The 20137-nt window shown below is 46.5% G+C and overlaps 1 protein-coding gene across 1 annotated transcript; it reads left to right on the top strand.

Annotated features, from left to right (window-relative positions):
• On the top strand, window positions 1-18466 carry ZBTB5 (zinc finger and BTB domain containing 5). The gene is made up of 2 exons (XM_074571072.1): window positions 1-187; window positions 13555-18466. The coding sequence occupies exon 2, from the start codon at window positions 13559-13561 to the stop codon at window positions 15581-15583; it is 2025 nt and encodes a 674-aa protein (XP_074427173.1). The 5' UTR covers window positions 1-187; window positions 13555-13558; the 3' UTR covers window positions 15584-18466.
• The last annotated feature ends 1671 nt before the right edge of the window (window positions 18467-20137 follow it).

Here is a 20137-nt window from a genome sequence, read left to right as displayed (position 1 = left end):
CACTTCCGGCCGCCGGCGCGGCCGCCGCAGCGCAGGGCGGGGGCGGAGCCGGAGCGGCGGCGCGGGGCCGTAGGGCCGAGGCGGAGGAGGCGGACGGCCAAGCCCGCCCTGCCGCCGCCCGGGGCGCCGCCGCGGCGCTGCCCGCCCGGAGAGCAGCGGCAGCGGCAGCGGGGGGCGGGGGCCGCAGGTGAGCGGGCGGGGGCGGGGCGGGCCCGGCCCGGCGGGCGGTGCCGGCGCCAGACAAGGCCGGGGCGGGGAGGGGGGGGCGCGCGGCGGCGCGCGGGGGACGGCGGGTGACGTGGGCGGGGTGGGATGGAGAGCGCGCCCCTCCCCGGTGCCGCCCCTCCCCGGCCCCTGCTGGGACACCGCCGGGACCCCCGGAACACCCGAGGGGGCGGCGAGCTGCGGGCAGGCCCGGGCCGGGCGGGAGGCGGCGGCAGCTCGGCCCGCCGCCGGTGGTGCTGCGGGACGGAGGTACCGCTGAGGCCGCCGTGCTGGTGAAGAGCCCGTAGCAGAACAGGATTTCCCTGCGGGGCCTCGCTCTCCCCGGAGTCCCAGCTCGGTACCCGCCGGCTCGGGGTGTCCGCCGGCTGGTGGCGGCGGGTCACAGCGGCGGGCAGAGAGCCCTGGCGGTGGCCGGGCGGCCCTGCCGGGCCCCGGGGTAACAGAGCTGTCGCTCGGGCCGGACCTGAAGCTCCGCGCTCGGCAAGGCATCTCCAAAGAGCCCTTCTGTTGTGTGTGCGTGACCTTTGCTTAAGGTACATATGTGTTTTTAACTGCTGACGATGTAAGGATAAGATGTAGGTGCTGTCCTGAGGCTTGAGAGGGACATAGAACTCGGATATTACAGGTGATGTAAAAAGAAAAAAAAAAGTACGACTCCACTCTTCAGAACAGTGCCTTCAGCGCACTGAGGAATGAGCACAGGAACAACAGCCTTTCTTAGCTGTCAGCTAACTTAATGCTTTGAAATTTTCAAAGAAGCATATCTTTGGATGACACAAATTAGGCTTTACTTTTTTGTACTGGCTGTAATTATTGAATCACAGTTCGTCTTTGGAGGACAGCATACAGGTGGAGAGGTGTCCCATGCACTGTTTGCAACACAAGTTGCATCCACACCAGTTGCTTCTCTGGAATGTGTTTGTTATCTCTGTGGTAGTGACCTCACTAGCTGCCAGTTTTCTTATGGTCGTGCTAGCGAAGGCAAATGCTGCAGTGGTTAAGCTGGTAACTATGTTGTGCTCTGCTTTAAACCCATCTGTTATAAACAAAAGGTAGACCTGGAGTGGTGTCCGTGTGAAACAGAGAAGGAAGTTAAATTTCAAACTGAGAAAAGATGCTTAATTTCTTCCCCCGCCTTTCAAAAACTGCCCGGAAGGAGTTCAGTTAATTCATCATAATACACTCAAGTCATGTAAATTGTTACCCTCTAGCGTGACTTTTAAACTGTGATTAGGACAACGTGTTCTTTTTAATTCTTCATTAGTACATGCTTGTGTTGGGTTCTGTGGCATGGTTTTTGTAGCAGGGTGGCTGCAGGGGTGGCTTCTGTGAGAAGACAGCAGAAGCTGACCCATGTTGGACGGAGCCCACTCCAGCTGGCTCCAAGACGGACCTGCTGCTGGCCAAAGCTGAGCCGGTCAGCAGCAGTGGTGGTGCCTCTGTGATAACATATTTAAGGAAGGGTAGAAAGTACTGCGCAACAGCAGCTGGGAGAGACGAGTGAGAAAATGTGAGAGAAACAGCCCTGCAGACACCAAAGTCAGTGAAGATGGAGGGGGAGGAGGTGCTCCAGACACCGGAGCAGAGATTCCCCTGTAGAAAGGAGCATGGTGAGGCAGGCTGTCCAGCTGAAGACCAAGGAGGTCCATGATAGAGCAGGTGGATGTACCCTGGAGGAAGCTGTAGCCTGTGGAGAGCCTGTGCTGGAGCAGGGCTTCTGGCAGGACCTGTGGGCCCATGGGGGACCCACGCTGGAGCAGTCTGTTCCCAGAGGACTGCACCCCATGGAAAGGACCCATGCTGGAGAGGTTTGTGAGGGATTGTCTCCTATGGGAGGGACCCCACACTGGAGCAGGAGATGAGTGTGAGCAAGAAGGAGCGGTGTGATGAACTGTACCACAACCCCCATTGCCCATCTCCCTGTGCTCCTCTGGAGAGGAGGTAGAACATTTGGGAGCGAATTTGAGCCTAGGAAGAAGGAGGGGGAAGGTGTTTTTAGTTTTGTTTTTCTTTCTTTCTGTCCTACTCTGTTATTTATTGACAATACATTCAATTAATCTTCTCCAAGTTGAGTGTTTTGGATGGTAATTGGTGAATGATCTCCCTATCCTTATTTCCTCAACCCACAGGCTTTTAATCTGACTTTCTTCCCCATCTTGCTCAGGATGGGGAGTGAGAGAGCGGCTGGGCGGGTGTCTAGTCAACCCTCCACAATTCCAGGTTTTGGCAGAAGTGTGCAATGTGTCCAGGTAGATTTTTTTCCCTTCTGAGGGTAAAATGATAATGTTAGAAGATGAGTTTTTGAAACAAGTTTGGGAAGGTCAGAAGCAGGTAATTCAGTAGTTCTCCTTTGAAGTACAGTGGTCATCTGTTGAATCAGTTATGTGAATAGAGTTATTTGCTTAGGCTGAAGATGTTTAATACTAATGAATCCATTGTGGTGGTGGCAAACTAATATTTGTTTCTTCAATCTAAACCATTTCCTGGCAAAAGTAGATTTATTCATTATGCAGTTAACCCTAGTTCCATTTGGGTTAAAAGCTTAGGCAAAGGAATCACCAAGGAAGGTTGTTGGATGGGGTTTTTAAAAATTCTTGAATCTCTGGTAAATAGTGAAGTTGAAGAGCTAGATTTAGAAATGCTTGCCATGCTGAGCAAGAAGATGATATGCTGGCGCCGAGCTGTCTGTGGCTGCCCTTTCCTGTGGGATCCTTGGCCACAGACCACTTTTGGTTCTGTTGGTATTTATGGTTTGATTCCTGAACTGGGGTGATGGTAGGCAAGAGAGGCTGACAACTGAGTTTCCTTTGCAGCGCTGGCTGTTCTTGTGAGAGGATGATGCCAGTGACAGAGACTGCGAAGGTACCATGAACCTCAAGAGAGGTTTTCTGAACTGGTAACATAACTGTCAATTCAGATCAATCCTTGTTGATGGCAGTTTGTCTTCCCATGCCTTTAAATGGCGTTACTGCCAGTTCTGTGTAGCACCATTCTCTGCTTTTCCCTTTGTAAATAAATCAAATAGTGATATTGCCCAAACAGCTTTCTTGAGGTGTTTCACTGTGCAATGACTAAAAACCCATAGTCCTCTTGGTTACAGCTGTTTTCTCATATCTAGATACAGTTTTTTAGCTTCCTAAGATCAAGAATAGAATGCATGATCTTTTTCTGTTTCTTATTGATTCTTAGAAAACACCGTGCTTTTGTAAGTTGACTGGTAAAGCACACATCAACTCTTTTGAGAGAGACTGCAGCCTATGAAAGCTATGATCTTGACTTTGAAGCTCAAATGATGAAGGGGTGAGCCAGGAATTACAAGGAAACAGTGTTCGGTCTGTTCAGAACATACACAGTACAGGTGTGTTAAATAGTAGAATTACAACAAAGAAACGCCCCGCCTGGTGGCAAGCTGAGATGGCACATCAAAATGCAGGAGTGTCACGTTTCAGTCTCCTCCTGTGTGTCTTCCTCTGAAGTCACACTGTGCTGCAGGATCTGGAGACTGAGAGAAGCATCACAGGGCTGGGAGGAGGTGAGTGGAAATGTTAGGAAGAGGGAGGATGGCCATGGCACAGGTAGTGTCCATTTCTTCAGATAACTAAGAATGTCTAAGAAAAATCTAGCCCTTTCTTTAGGAAGCTTTTTGTTGCTCCTATCCTGTTGCTCTTTGCAACTGGCAAGCTATGTTGTTACTGTTTGTTAATAGTGTTTCCATGGGTTGGACTGTCTATTTGCAGTACCTTTCAGATGATGAGAAAATACTAAGCCATATGCTAATCTCTCACTCTTCTATGGAGGGCTGATGCAACCAGCAGCTGCATTTGTAGTGCAGTTTATCCTTTCTGATTCTTAGACAAGTTGTAACTCATCCTCCCTGACAATAGGGAGATAAACTGTGTGAGTGGAACTGTATATAAAACCTGGCTAAGGAAACATCAAATGAGATGCTGTAAGCTCAGCTGTCATGGAAGTCACTAGTTGCAGGTGCTTGTCAGACACACTCAAAAAATGCTGTTTGTGGCTGGCATTCACCGTATTGTTGCATACACAAAAGTGATGTAACACTGGAGCCTGCTTTAGTTGTACAGGGCAAGTCCAGAAATCATTTTAACTACTGTTAACTAAAATTCCTCCATATGTTGAGTTTGAAAGCACTCTCAGAGGAGAGAATGCACACCGTCCGTATTTCAAAGTGACCGAACGTGCTGAAGATGTCAAAGAAAGTGAAGACTTCCATTTCTTCCTGTCTCTACCTTCCCACTGTCCTGCTAACTTGTTAAAAAAACCACATAACTGATAGCAGAAAGTGTTTTCTAAAATAACACTTGTGTCACAGAGTCCTGTCTAGATTTGTTTGTGTTTCAGGCTTCAGGGGAGCTTTTTATGAGATGCATTATGTAAAGCACAGTGATAAAGCACAGTGCAAGTGTATTGTAGTGTTTCGTAAAATGTAATTTAAGCTAAGAGGCAAACAGTTATTATATTGGCACACTCTCAAGTTTTGTCTATATGCCAGGGATTCCTTCAGGCCTGGTACCTAAACTATCAAATGCATTTAAATACAGATTGTTGGGAAAGGGGTTTGAGGTGCAAGTAATAAATTGCCCTTCTTTTATCTGATACGGAAAAAACAAGTACCTAGTCAAAAAGTATTCAGTAGTATATTTGTATGTGAGATTTCTGGTGTCGTTCTACAGAACAGTGTAGTTGAGGCAGCTTTTGTTGTTGGTTTTAGTAACACACAATCAATTACTTTGCATACTTTTTAAAGGCTTCTTTGTGGGGAACTTGGGGTTGCATTTGATTTTTTCTATTTGTTTGATTATGTATGTTTGAGTTCTTGACAGTGGCTCAGGATTGCAGTGTAAACTAAACTGTGTCCTTTACTATTGGACTTAGTAACACAATTTTAAATAGATCATTATTTAGAGTTGTTATTTTTTCACACTATAGGGGGCTGGCTTTAATTTTTTTTAAAGAAGTGAGAGAAAAGGTTTTGATTCTGCAGTAGTTTCAGTGTAAATATATTTAAATGCTTGCCTTGTCCCATCTTGCTGCAGCTTAAGTGCTAGAGCAGAGGGATTTGATGGAAAAAGGGGCTGTAAGTCTACATATTATTATCAATACTATTCGTTGAAGAAATAGAAGGAAACCATGTGAAGAAATTACACCACTACAAGTAGTAGAAATATGCACAAACAAAGCCTGAACCCCTATGGAAAAATCTCTAGTATCCCTTCTGCTACCTGCCTGGCTGTACAGATGGCAGCACGAGTGCCTCATTCATAGCTCTGTGTGCAAACTGGATGGCTGGCTGGTTTTGGTTTGGGGAGTTTTGTGTTGTTTAAGAGAAAAAGGGAATTAATTATGACTGTGTGAGAAGTAGTCCTTATAAATTTGGCTTCTTCTGTAACCAGACACTAACTTAAAGAAAAAATGTTGGAGTCCAGTATCTTACCTCCTCTTTGTTAAATTTGATTGGAGTTGACAGGGAGATTCTGAGGTTAATAGGTAATGGGAAGTTAATAAACAGGCTGTGTAATTGTAAATTTTTGGTATTTTTTCCTAGAATTTCAAAACACTTGCACATTGTCTTCCCAGTTAGGTATTTTTAATCCTGATGCTTTCTTAACACGGAAGGCATAGTGTAAGAAATGTAAGCCTTATCTTCCTCCACATATATAAGGAATATTTTACTATGTGCCACCGTGAACGGTTACATGATCAAGCTCCTCTGCACAGCCCCAAGGGCGCTTGGAGAGGCAATGTCAGGAGGTAGATCTCAAACAGTACCTTGAGGGGCTGCTCACAAGCCCATCCCTGGAGCCAGCCCATCACAGGCATATCTCCACAGGCCCAGAGGAGCACAGGGGCGCAGGCAGGAACCCAAATTAAGGACTCCGAGGAAGCAGCACCCTGTCCAGGCCCCTGCCAGGGCAGTCCCAGCAGAGCCCCTGCCTAGTGTCCTGTCATGACCCATCATGTTGAGTCACAGAGCAGCTCTGTCAGACCAAGGGGGTTGCTGCCCACCTCTAGGACATGTGGGCTGCGGGGAAGATCAGTTTGGGATCCCACGGAACTTATTATGGGTTGTTTAGGGGAGGAACCAAAAGTGAGGCAAAGGAAGAGTTTAGGGGATTTGGGGAGGAACAAGCGTGGAAGTACAGCGGGGTAAGGGGATGAGAAGGGCTGGTCACGTGTAGGCAGTTGGCTGGTCAGTGCTCTTGCCTGGCCATGCCCTGCATCTGGTAAGCACTGTCTGTCCTGCCCTTTATTAAACTCCTTCCTGGCTCTGTGTTGGTGTGAGTGCTGCCACGAGGCAGAGGGTCCCTGTGTCCTAGAGGCACTGACTGGAGCAAGAGCAGGTGTGCGAGTGTCTGATGGCCAGCGAACATCAACCTGGATCAGCCAGTGAAGTGCCCTAGAGACAAACAGGTCTGTGGGTCCCTACGGGTAGCTCTGGGTGTGAGAGCGCCTGTGTCTATAGGGACAAGGACATGGCAGGGTCAGCTGTGGGAGCAGGGGCGTCCTGGTTGGCTCTGTGTGCCTGTGACAGTCTGTGCAGGAGCCAGGCTGTGGCGTCGGGGACTATGTGCCTGGAGACTGGGACTCAGGGAGCAGCTACTGGGAGGGCCAGCTGCTGGAGGTCTCCACCTTGCACCTGTATGTATGTTCTGGCAGGTGGACTTCCATCCTGCCCAGCCAGAGAGGGGAGCGGGACGGGGCCTCTGGCCTTGCCCGTGTTTGTGTGAGTGCTGAGTGTCCCTTATAGCATTTACGTGTACTCTGTGCATTTGCGCCCCTGAGAATGCATCTTCCCCTGGCTCTCCTGCTGGGACCTGGGGACGTTTAGCAGCAGCAGCCTCACCTCTCTTGGGCTGTTGGATCTGCTGTGGTATGCTTTCTTATAGCAGTGAAGAGGCAAGTTAAATATTTACTGAGTGCACTTTTTATTCAAAGGTTAATTATCTTTTTAAGCGTATATAATCGAAATGCTACGAAGAAACCACTTCCTTATTCATTTTTACCAAGTCAATCTTACATGAAAAAAAATCCACAGTTCTCTCCTAAAAAACTCTTCTGAAAATAGCAAAGCAATCTGTAAAATTGAAAGCCAGAGAGGTAAGTGTATATAAAACTACGCCTCCAGTGACTTGTGGTTTAGTGCCTTCCCCAGACAGAGGTGGCATCTGAATATTTAACAGCTCTCAAATGATTTTTCTTCAACAAATCTATGTAATGGCTTTTGAATTCATGTGTACTTGCCCGTGGCAAGGAGTTCATAGCTTTACTACGTTATGTGAAGGAGTATTTCTTTGGTTCTGATCTGCTAGTTTGATTTCATAGGCCTTAGTTCAGGGACAGGCAGAACAGTTGTTTTCCAGTCAGGATTTCATGGATGTTTTTTCATTCCTTGCCCTTAGAATTTTCCTAGCTCTGACTGTTTGTATTTATAGTAAAACTCCTTGTAGCTAAACAATTTGGTATAGTTTCTGTTCTCTTGTGGCAACTTGTTTGATTATAAAAGTAAGCTGTTCCCTTTCCTGCTGCTCTCCAAAAGGTGCTGGACTTGATGTCTGCTGTTCGTGCCACTGATGCTTCCCCTGAGTCCCACTGACTGGATCTCATTCAGCAAAGATTTCATCTAACATTCCATGGGTCCCCAGGTTGTGAACTGGGGCTGGCTGTGAGCCTCGTGAAGGCTGCAGAGACTGGCTACTGAAACCACTCACTACTTGGTTGGGATTGTCCTTCATCCGAACAGGCATTCGCACACTGTGTGATGGGATGCCACCTGTCCTGTGCTGGAGGTGTCGGGTCGTTTGATAGGGGAAGGATGGGGGTTCCCCTATCATTCCATGGGCAGTTCAGAGGTGCCTTATGGCCAGCTGTTGCTGAAAGGTGAGGTATCACTGGAGCAGGAGGGGAAGACAGACAGAGTGTGTGTATCCAGAAATGCGCCACTCATATATTTTGGTAATGACTTAGATGTGTTGCATGTATTTAGTAACCTGAAGTAGCTGATCTCTTGATGAAGGTGGTATGTGGATAGGAGGCAGTATATATGATTCAAATCTAGTTTTATAATTTTCAGTTCATCTTGTACAAGATCTCAGCTTCACTGTGAGGTCTGTGTTTGTTGATTCTGGTTCAAGGTATTTAGCTTTTATGGTGTAGTAAAAGTTAAGTAGCAAGCCAAATTACTGTTATTTGAAGAAACACTGGGGTTTGTCTTGTTTCAGGTGCATGACAGATACGACTACTTTTGGTGACTGTAAGCAAGGACTCTCTCTGAATTCTGAAATCCCAAATCATTGGTCAAAACAACAACTCTTGCCTGTTTTCTCTGGTTGAAATACATATTGCTGCCTGGGCAGAAATACCTTGGACCATCCCTGTTAGCCATCTTCCTTGCTGGAGTCCAGTTCAGTCTTTTTACTGATGTGAAATCCTGTCTTCATGTTTGGTGTTTTCCACCTCCGGTCTTCTCTGGGCATTGGTTCGAATGCTTTATTACATAGCCTTCTGGGGCATACCAGATCCTGGTGTTGGGTTGATAAGGGCAATGCCTGAGCTCTCAAGTATTTTATATCTTCTACAGTGCGTTTCCTAAAATGACCTAAAGTAGAGCACAGACTGGGAAATGCTTGGGTACTTGTAAACAGCTTGCTTCTGACGATCCTTGAAGCTGGAGCAGTCTCTGCTGGGCCCTGTGCTTTCTCTGGTGAAGGTACAAGTGGAACGATTTTGTTCGTGGTTGCAGATGGGGCACAGGAAAGTGCGCCTGTCTTGGCTGCCATTGTAGGTGGTGGTGACAGTGGTTCAGCACTGCTGCATTTTGGAGTCACTGTAGGTAATTCTGTGGTGTTCTCCAGTTCTGGTCCTTAGGGAAAGGAGATCCCTTGCCTCTCCTGGTGTGGTGGGTGCCTGGTGTTTTCCGGGGTGTCTGCTGGTGGGCTGTCTCATTGTACACTGTGCGGCTCAGCCGTGCATATAGCTGTACAACTATCAAATGGTTCCCTGGACCTGTCACTCCTGACTGCGGAGTGGAGTGAAGTGAGAAGAAAGTCGACCAACATCCAGGCCCCCCAAGAGCACACGGATGCTATAGTGATGGGACTCCAGATGGAGCAGGAATTTCTTTGCTGCTCTTGCCAGAGCACTGTTGCTCCCCCAGCCCCTCGCTGGCCCCCTCTCCAAATTCCCCCTAGATCTGTGGTTTAGGCCTGTGAAGCCCAGAACGGAGAATTATCTGTGACATAACAGCTCATCCATCTCAGAGGCGAGCAAAAGAAGATAAATGAAGAATTGTTTGGCAGCCCCATCTCAACTTTCCAGAGATGCCTGGCTGGAGGGGAGCTTTCCTTGCAGTGGAGGCCATCCCTGCATGGTGCTCGCAGGAACAAGGGCGGCCATGAGTTTAACCAGGGCTGCCCGAGCAGCAAAGGCAGACAGCAAAGCAACAGCATTGCTCATAAAGCAGCCCAGGCCTCTGCCACGTTCCTTCTGGGACCTGTGGCTCTTACCACAAGCTCCCCCTCTTCCTTTTGTCTAGCTGCCTGAGGTCAGTGAGTTTCGGGGTCCGTCCTGTTCCTCCCTCCTCCTACCGCGCCCAGAAGGCATTTCCTCACCTTCCTTTGTGTTATGCTTCTCTCAGAGAAAATGTGTAGAAATAAAAACTGTGCAATTCCGAAGTTTGTCTAGTGTTTGTTTAATGTTTTTTCTGTTTGAAAATGTTGTCTTATTTTTACTGTTAAATATGCATTGTTAGTGAAGAGAAATAAAATCACCTATTATCCGTATTCCTATTTCGTATTAAAAAAAAAAAAGCAGCAAACTCAAATTCTTCTGGTTTATTACATAACTTCATTTATAGCGGTAGGGTGGACTGTGACATGGTACTTAATTAAATCTCATTATGGTGCTTATTTCAGGCATTCAGGCATCGTAGTGCTGCCAAATTAGGGGATTTTTTGATGTTGCCGGTAAGCCTGGACTCTCACCGTTGCTGGAAGCTTTTTTTTTTTTTTCTTTTTAAAATACACAGGAACCAATTGCAGTTGGAGGTAACAGATTTTTACCAGCAGAAGTTTCGGCTTTTCAGTGTTTAGGTAAAACTGTATCCTTTGGAGAGATTCTTTGCCCAGTGGGCTAGGTGGTGAAATCTTTCTCCAGCAAAGACCTGTGAAGTGTCCATCGTGTGCCTTGGAGGAGGACACGGTGCCTGGGTGCCAGCTGCCACTCAACTGGGGACAGCAGCTGCTCTTGCATTAGCTCCAACCTGGCAGCGGCTGTTCCGTGGGAGTTTTTGTGACCTAATGGTTTTAGTCTTTGTGCTTTTATGTTAGTTTGCTACCTCTTCTGGCATGAATTCAGATCTTTTTGCTTATTATTTTATGTAGCCTGATGTTAGTCCAAGTGCAGCAAAAGCTGCAACCTTGAGCAGGTCCCTTTGTCCTGTTTGTCCAGGCTCTTTCTTCCTAAGGCATTTCAAAAACCTCCAAATCAGAAAATGGTAGCTGTTGATCACACAGTAGTGTCCATAGTAGCCTCAAGACAAGCTAAAAATGGAGAGTATCTGCGTCTAAGGCCTTCTTACCCCATAGCTGTCTGTAGTCTCCTGCCCCTGACAAAGCAAAACTTTATTTAATGACAAGAAGTGTTACAGAGCACAATTACTCTGCCCATTCCTTCCATAGCTATTGGAGACACTGGCAAGTTTTGGCTGAGGAGAGGAGTATTTTAAGTCCAACACAGTTTGTAGCTGTGGGCCTAAAAGAAAACGGGGGCCCAGTTTTGAATGCTTGCTGGATGGAGAGCCCGTCATGTGTTCAGCTTGTGCTTCTGCTCTGCCATCGGGTGGTGTGACTGGGAAACCTCCATCAGCCCCAGCGGGAGCTTCCTCTGGGACATTTGGTCTGGCAGAGTGAGGAGTGGGAGCAAGTGGGTGGTTGTGCAGGGAGTGAGGGCACACAGAGCACACGTTAACATCGTTTCCTAATGAGAAAGCTAATCTCATGTTGCTTGCAGAATAACTCCTGAACTAGTTCAACAGAAGTGTATTTTTTATAAAAGAGGATCAAGAATCCTGCTTTCCCGTGACACGTTAATGGTGATAATCCAAGGTGGGGGAAGTTTGCAGAAGTACTTTCCTAGTTTGAGCTCAGTTTCTGCCGGAAGCCCGTGTGTCTTTCTACTTCTACAGCTGCCCGCTTATGTGTGCATAAGTGTGTAAGTCCATCAGTGATCTTCTGTGTATGGCTTGGCTTTTTGACCTGTACCAGCACGGTCTTTCAGCAGTACGTGTCTTGGAGGGGGTAGTGGCTAGTCTGCCCTGCCTCCTGTGCCGCTGTTTGCCTTGCAGGAACTGAGAGCTCAGAGCTTCGAGCTCTGTGGGCTGAGTGAGCTTTTGTGGATGTGTGCTGCTGTTGCTCCATGCCTGTGATCTTGGGAGCTGCTCTTTGCATATCTGAGGTTTTGCTTTTTCTGATGATCCTTCCAAGGAAATAGTTAGTCTCTGTCCATCCAGGTGAACGAAACTGAAAAGTAATTAACATTCTACACCAACAGCTGTATCTGTTTTCCTCTGAATGAGTGCATGTACTTGGCCTGAGCATAACTTCTGAGCAAAGTCACTTCATAAAGTGCAACACCTGTAAAGAGTTTGAAATACAAACATTATTTCTGAGCAAACTTTTATTTGCTGGTCAACGTGACTATGAGAAGCTTTGCATATAATTTACTCATACAGCTTGTGACCGTGCTGTCCTGGTTCCGGCAGGCATAGGGTTAATTCTCCCCGGGCTCCGGCAGGGACACAGGTATTCCATCCCATGGGAGCCATGCCCACTCTGCACCGCTGGGGGAGGGGGCTGGAAGTCAGGGCTTGGACCGGGGCGTCAGGTGTCCCGTCTGCTATACTCCTCTCTTTTTCCCTTTGCTGTTCTGTTAAACTGCTTTTGTCTCAACTCATGTTTTGCCTTTTTCTTCCGATTCTTTCCTGTATTGGGAAGACTCAAGAGAGCGGCACGTGGTTCTTTGTTGCCGTCTGAGGACAAACCACTACATGTGCACATATGAAAATGCAGCATATAGTTTGTTCATGACGTGTGCATTTGAGGACAGAATTTCAAATTGGCAGAGTCACACTTGATCCCTCTTCAAAAGTATACTTCTGTGTGAACTTTTTTTTCAGCTGCTTTACAGTCTTGTGTCACGTGATACTACAGTATTGCTATTGAAAAATAAACGTGAACACAAATATGTGTGAGTGTATGCCCTATAAATGAAACCTTTCTGTTCCCCAAATCTTACGCTGCATTGATTTGTCATGAGAAAAAAGTAGAGATGTCGCAAAAGTCACCTATTCAGTCTTAAGGCGAGTCTAATAAGATTTGACTTATGTTCTGTTGATGGAAATTTAAGAAGAAAACATCCCTGAGTTTGTGTAGTTGTCTTGTTGCGTAGTGCATCGTTTTGTCAAAAGCTTCGCATAACTTCCTTATGGACCAAGAAGGCTCATAAGGAATAGCAAGTGTGGAGACAGCTTGTAACGTTGACAGGCATTTCAGTCTTACTGTCGTTTTATTTGTGTTGTGGGAAAAAGAGAGGACTTTCAGTGCATGCCAGCTGCTGAACTATAGTGAATAAGAAAATTGTATTGCACTTCGGATAGCTAAAGGTGGCAGTTTGACATAAGAACTGACCGCTTGCTCCAGTGCAGAAGCGTCTCCCTTCTTTTCCATTAACTCTCTTTTCTGCGTTGAAAGCAGATGCTTGAATGGCAGTTCTGCACAGTAGGTGAGAAACTGCAGAAAGTCATTTGCAGAAGGTGAAGCTGGATTAAATAAGATGAGAATTCAAGTTCAGACTTTTCAGTGGGAGGTTATCTAATAACGTGAGCAATTTATCAAAGGTTGGAGTAGATCATTAACAATTAGATTTTTTTAAAAAACAGGATTAAATGTTTTACTGAAGAGTGTGTTTTAGTTTGGACAGGAGCCAATGGCAGTGAAATGACCTGCGTTACTCAGTTGGCAGCAGAGCTGCCTGTGACACTTGGGATGCTGAGGCAGCTGTTACACTAGGTCAGCTCCATGGCAGAACCTGCATTTTCTTCCTTGTCCTCCTCCGCAGAATTGCCAGTTTTGATACAGTGCCAGTGGGGCAGTGGTAAATTAAGATCAGTTATTGTTCATCGGGCTTTCAGCTGTCATCTTTCACTTTTAAACCCACACTGTGGGTTTAAACCCCACTGTGGGCTCACTGTGGTCTGAATACGACTTTGGCCATTTTTAATATTATCATTTCTTATGTTTTGTTTTATAGGATCATGGATTTTCCAGGACACTTTGAGCAAATCTTTCAGCAGCTCAACTACCAGAGGCTTCATGGCCAGCTTTGCGACTGTGTCATTGTGGTGGGGAACAGGCATTTCAAAGCCCATCGCTCTGTTTTGGCAGCATGTAGCACACATTTCCGAGCTTTGTTTACTGTCGCAGAAGGAGATCAGACTATGAATATGATTCAGCTGGACAGCGAAGTGGTGACAGCAGAAGCTTTTGCTGCTCTGATAGACATGATGTATACTTCCACACTAATGCTTGGGGAGAGCAACGTTATGGATGTCTTGCTGGCTGCTTCTCACTTACATTTGAACTCTGTTGTTAAAGCATGCAAACACTACCTTACTACCAGGACACTGCCGATGTCTCCACCGAGTGATAGAGTTCAAGAGCAAAATGCGCGCATGCAGAGGTCTTTCATGCTCCAGCAGCTTGGACTGAGCATCGTGAGCTCTGCCTTAAATTCCACTCCAAGCACAGAGGAACAACCAAATACTATGAGCTCCTCGATGAGAAGTAACATCGAGCAACGCACTACTTTTCCCATCCGTCGTCTCCACAAACGTAAACAGTCTTCTGAAGATAGGGCCAGACAGCGCATAAGGCCTGCCATGGATGAGTCTGTTTCCGATGTGACTGCAGAGAGCGGGCAGTCAGTAGTTCATTCACGGGAAGATTTCTTCTCACCAGATTCACTGAAGATTGTGGACAACTCTAAGGCTGATGTGGTTGCTGATAACCAGGAGGATAATACTATTATGTTTGACCAGTCTTTCAGTGCTCAGGAAGATGCTCAAGTGCCCAGCCAGTCTGACAACAGCGGAGGAAACATTTCGCAGATGTCCATGGCATCCCAGGCAACACAGGTGGAAACGAGCTTTGACCAGGAGGCTGCCTCTGAGAAGAACAACTTCCCATGTGAGAATCCAGAGGTCAGTCTGAATGAAAAAGAGCACATGAGGGTGGTGGTAAAGTCTGAGCCCTTGAGTTCCCCAGAGCCTCAAGATGAGGTGAGCGATGTCACTTCCCAAGCAGAGGGCAGTGAGTCTGTTGAAGTGGAAGGAGGAGTAGTGAGCGCAGAGAAGATAGAACTGAGTCCTGAGAGCAGTGATCGTAGCTTTTCTGACCCACAGTCCAGTACCGATAGGGTGGGAGACATCCATATTATGGAGGTCTCAAATAACCTGGAACACAAGTCTACTTTCAGTATTTCAAATTTTCTAAATAAAAGCAGAGGTGGTGGCTTCGGTGCTAGTCAAAACAGTGATGACAACATTCCAAATACCACCAGTGACTGCAGAATGGACAGTGATGCTTCTTATCTGATGAGTCCAGAGTCAGGCCCTGCTGGTGGCCATTCATCCGCCACCGTCTCTCATGTCGAGAATCCATTTACCGAGCCCGCAGACTCTCATTTCGTTAGACCAATGCAGGACGTGATGGGTCTTCCCTGCGTGCAGACTTCTGGTTACCGGGCAGCGGAGCAGTTCAGCATTGATTTCCCACGGTCGGGCTTGGGCTTGCATTCCCTGTCAAGGGCAATGATGGGCTCAGTAAGAGGTGGAGCTAGCAGCTTTCCTGGCTACCGCCGCATAGCCCCCAAAATGCCTGTGGTGACCTCTGTCAGGAGCTCGCAGCTGCAAGACAACTCATCCGGTTCCCAGCTGATCATGAATGGGACCACTTCTTTTGAAAACGGGCATCCGTCACAACCTGGTCCACCGCAGCTGACGAGGGCGTCTGCAGATGTCCTTTCAAAATGCAAGAAGGCCTTATCTGAGCACAATGTCTTGGTTGTAGAAGGTGCACGCAAGTATGCATGCAAGATCTGCTGCAAGACGTTTTTGACCTTGACAGACTGCAAGAAGCACATCCGTGTGCACACGGGGGAGAAGCCTTACGCCTGCCTCAAGTGCGGCAAGCGGTTCAGCCAGTCCAGCCACCTGTATAAACACTCCAAGACAACCTGCCTGAGGTGGCAGAGCAGCAACCTGCCCAGCACGTTGCTTTAACCTTCTCCACCCTGGGCCTGAAGGAGAGTGCCGGTGCAGATGTCTGGCTCCTTGAAGCACCACAGGAACATGAACACTGTTTTCTTCAAGGCTGCAGGCTCAGAGGCTGCTCTCGTTGGTCCGTGAACACGTAGCGTGTGATTGTGCCACACACACAAAAGTCTTGGTTCTGTCAATTGGGGATATTACTGTACCTACCTCACAGGGGTGTTGTGAGGCTTAACGAGCTGTAAGCAAAGAACTTGGAGGTCTGCAGTAGTCGCGCTGCGGCTGTGTGAAGCGTTACTGTGACGTACGCTCGGGCCTTGGGCTGATGGGGATACAATCTCTAAAGCGAAGCGGTTCCTTTGCAGGGCAGAGGGGTGAGAGCGTAGTTGTCTTATGAAGTAGGTTTCAAGAGTGAGAAACTGAAGTGCAAATTTCCTCTTTTTTTTTTTTCTAAAATATTTTGTAAAAGTGACAGCATTTAAATAAATGACCTGTAAAACAAGTTGCCGCATTATGTGTGGACAGTAATGCAAGAGTTGTTTGCTGTAACTAATGCAGACTGCGTATCTTTAAAAGAGAAAAACGCCTTTGGATGCACCTGTCTGACATAATGCTTTAAAATATGCTAATTATAAAAATAGTTCTAGGGTTATGAATGTATGTTTGGCTGTTTTGTAGTAAAGGACACTGTGTAATGAAGGTGCTTAAATTAAATCCAAGACAAGTAACTTTTGGACTACCAGATGTATATATACTTTGAATACAGCAAGATCTGGATGTTTGACTGATTTTTTTCTGTAGAAACTTGTATTAAGTGATAAGTGAAGTACTGTTTCTTGTTCGTGCTATTCTTAGCCGTATTTTAACCAGTTTGTATCTCCTCTGTTAAAATTCTATATACACAGAAGTCTGAAAAGAGCTTGTCTTTGTCTGCTTTGTTATTTTGAAGGAGAGAGATAATTTGTGATGGCTTTTTTTACTGTGTAAGATGGTCTCTTGCTGTTTCCAGATGCTGATACTCAATCTGATCCCTGCTATTGTGTAAGCATATTGTCCTTTTCCGACACTCTTATCATCAGGCTTTAATTTCCTCCTCTGTACACTTACTTTCTACTTACTTACTACTGTGGATTGTTCCTCAGATCAAACCAGTCTGGAATGATCCTCATTTGCCATATTTATGTCTCTCTATAAAGTGTAGTTATCAAATCCAGTCCTTCCACTTAAAGTAGTGTCATAGATGTACTTTTCCACGTAAATTAAAAAAATCTAGCATAAATTTAATTTAAAAAATAGCACTGTACGCTTTGTATAGCAGAAATTCAGTGATCATTACTCTTCAAGTGAATCATGTAAATCTTGGTTTAATTTCCTCCTCTTTGATAGCGTTGTAACTAATACTCTCTGCAGTCTCTTTTTTCCTTTGTTAAAGATGCACATGAACTAACTACTGGTGTTCAGCATATTAGGTTTCTAAATACAGTTTTGGAGCACTTCTGCTGATAAATGTTGCTCTGCCATTGGGAGCTGGGTCAGGGCTACAGCGTGTCCGTTGTGTTCAGGAGAGAGAGGATTTGCGTTTCCTGGTATTTAAGTCACAGAGCAACAGCTCTCTGTTAATATAAAAAAAATTTGCAAGCCTTCCCCTGTTTATTTTGTTCTGTATAGCAAATGAATTCTGTGTGATGACGTTCAGCAGTTTTATGGAGTTTGTGCTACCTAATAGTTAGCATTCTTAAACACCTTGGACTTAACATTTGGATAAACTGAAAACAAAATCCTAATCCACAGTCCTGTAGGTCATTTAGCAGGATTAGCTATCAAAATTGTTGAAGCGCAGAAACCAAACAGCCATTGTCAGACCAAAGGAAACATGGGCATCTTTCTGTGCTTGGCTTTATGTGAAAGAGTAGTCCACTAATGAAGAAATGTGTCTTCATCTCTAATTACATTGCTCCACATTGAAAAAAAAATGCCAAATGTCAGTCAATGTGTCACTTGATCATGCAAGGTAAACAGAAACCTGGAAACACAGTGAATGATTGGATTCATGCCTTTAAAGTGCTAAGATTTTGTTATAGGATTTATTTAGTGGTTGCGTTTCTGGCTCTTGATTTTATAAGCATTAAGGAAATGTGCTGCATTTTTTTAAAGCATTAGGATACGCCACATTTTGTTTGATAATAATTTTGATATCAGGGGACTAACAGCATTGAGCTATACTAAACAATCTTACTGAAACATCAATAAAATGCAGTATTTTGTTGCCTTATTAGATTGTTTCATCTTCTTTGCATTTCTAGTGTTTTGTTTTAAAAATAGACGGTTTTTTACATTTTCTGTCTGTTTCCTAGAGCACATCTGAATTCCTTGAATTCTTATGACGCATAGGAATAAAGCATCTGTGAGAGTAAGGAGATTAGAGTAATTAAGTACTAATATGAACAGATAAACATATTTAACTATACTTTTGATCTGTTTTTATAAAAAATTCAATGTCATTGTGAAATATCACACCTTGTGCGGAAGGACTTCTGTCCTCTTTCTTTAAGAAAAAATTCAGCTTGGAGCATTTTTGGAAGCAGCAGCTTTAGATTTCTTTCTTCACTGGCATCGGGTGCATCTGGAGGAGCGCACTGCAAACCCAGCAGCCTGTGGCCGGCGTGCTGCTCCCCTAGTCTTCCAGTATGAAGCAATATCTCAGAACGGTTTCTCCCCTTAGCTCTCCCCTGCCGTGAAATGGGAGTATCTCATCTCAAAGCCTGCTATCATTGTCAAAGAGCTTATTGCCTGGACTTTTGTAAAAAATTAACTTTACAAATGCTACAGTGAGATCTCATGTGAAGATGTCAGTGTGTTAGTATTCTGAAAATAAACTCTACATTTTTGTGCCGCTGTGTCTGACTTGATTTACTTGCTGATGTTACCCTGCGGCCTGCCAACAGCATCTAAGGGGTTGGCTGAACAAGTGATGCTTGTGTGTTAGCTGATGGGGCTCTCTGTGTCACTGGATCGCTTGGCGGTGCTAAATAATCCCGTTGAAACGTAGGCACACACGCAGGCGTTTTTGTCAAATGAGGCCAAGCACACAGTGCTGCCTGTGGCCGCCATCTGCCTCATGCTGAGGCTTTGCCAATTTGGAGAGGACATGTGGTATCTAATCAACAAGAAGGGGGTCTCTATTTGAGCCAGTATGAAGCCTCGAAGGATGGTGTTGCCCTGTCGATGCTTTGTGAGCTGTTGGGACCATCAGAGCGTGGCTGGACTTTGCCATGGTGTCTGTCACCAGGCTCAGGGTGCTTTAGTGTCCCCTGGAGCCACCGCCTCGGTGTGCTGGGCTCTTCTGGCTCTCTCTCTGCGGGAGGTGACACTGAAGATGTTTCATGCAGACCATTTGAGATGCCCTGCGGCTTGGCTGACCTTGCAGCGATTCTTGCTCCTGCCGCAGCCTTGATGGGAAGGGGCGCGTTGCCTGCACCTCCCGTGTCGGATGCAGGCTGGGAAACCTTGGCATTCTGGGACCATCTCTCCTTGTGCATGGAGATTATTTACATTCTTGCCAGCTGTGTCCGTTCCCTGATGAGTTCACTTTGCAACTGCACAGGTGCTGGGTAAGTGGCTGTGCAATTATTTTTGGTAACAACCTCTGAATGCCCATCCGTGACCCTCCAGGTCTGCAGTGCAAAGCACCTAACAGAGGCTGGTTTGTTAACTTGCTTAATAAAATGTATTTGTGCTGATGAGACCGAATTGCTTGACATGATAGCATCATGCATGTCTTGAATAGACAGGGTAGTTCAGTAGATTTTGAAAAGGCATAAAAGCAGCAATCTGTAATTTAAATGTAATATTGTGCTCTCTTGATTCTCCTTAATAATATATGAAAATAAGTTCAGTCTGGAGCTTCCTATAGAAAGGAATGACTCTGAACTAATGTGAAGTGTCAGTTGGTCATAGCCATACATCGATGCTACATCTTTGTAACTGTGCAGGAGCGGATGCTTAGCTGAGGCCCCGTGTTTACTTACGCTGTGGAATTGCTTCTGAAGGCTTGGCCATTCCTGCTGCAGAAAACGGTCTTGGAAAGATGCTGGCAGTTTCCTGTGGGAAAGCTTTCACAGAGGCTGGGCTGCCTGCTCAGTCCTCGCCGGTCGCCTCTGCCGCTGCAGCTCACTGCCATTGGTGGCTGCCAGCCTTGTTGCAGCTGATGCAGTCTCCCTTGGTCAGCCCTGGAGCATCTCTTCCGAGAGTCAGCCCTGCAGAACGCTGCGACGCGCGAGTAGCATCCCCTGCTCAGGATGCCCAGGGAGGGCTGTGGCCCTGGTGGGGGTTGTTAAACCTTGGAAATGTTGGTACTGCGCGTGCTGAACTTCTGCAGTGAATGCTCTCACCTCTGCAGCAGTTTTACCTCCTTTGCTGCTCGCGAGGGGGCCAGCCCTCGCAAGGGGCTGAGAGGAGGACGCACGACAGGCCACTGTCCCTCCTCCCGCGCCTCCTCCCTGCCGGGCTCGGGGCTCTGCCTCCAGCCGATGGCGCGGGGAGCAGAGAAATCAATCTGCGGGCGTG

This window comes from Larus michahellis, chromosome Z, assembly GCF_964199755.1.
Source record: "Larus michahellis chromosome Z, bLarMic1.1, whole genome shotgun sequence".
Taxonomy (NCBI): domain Eukaryota; kingdom Metazoa; phylum Chordata; class Aves; order Charadriiformes; family Laridae; genus Larus; species Larus michahellis.
Note: the sequence above shows the minus strand (reverse complement) of the source record. Positions and strands in the feature narration are given on the sequence as shown.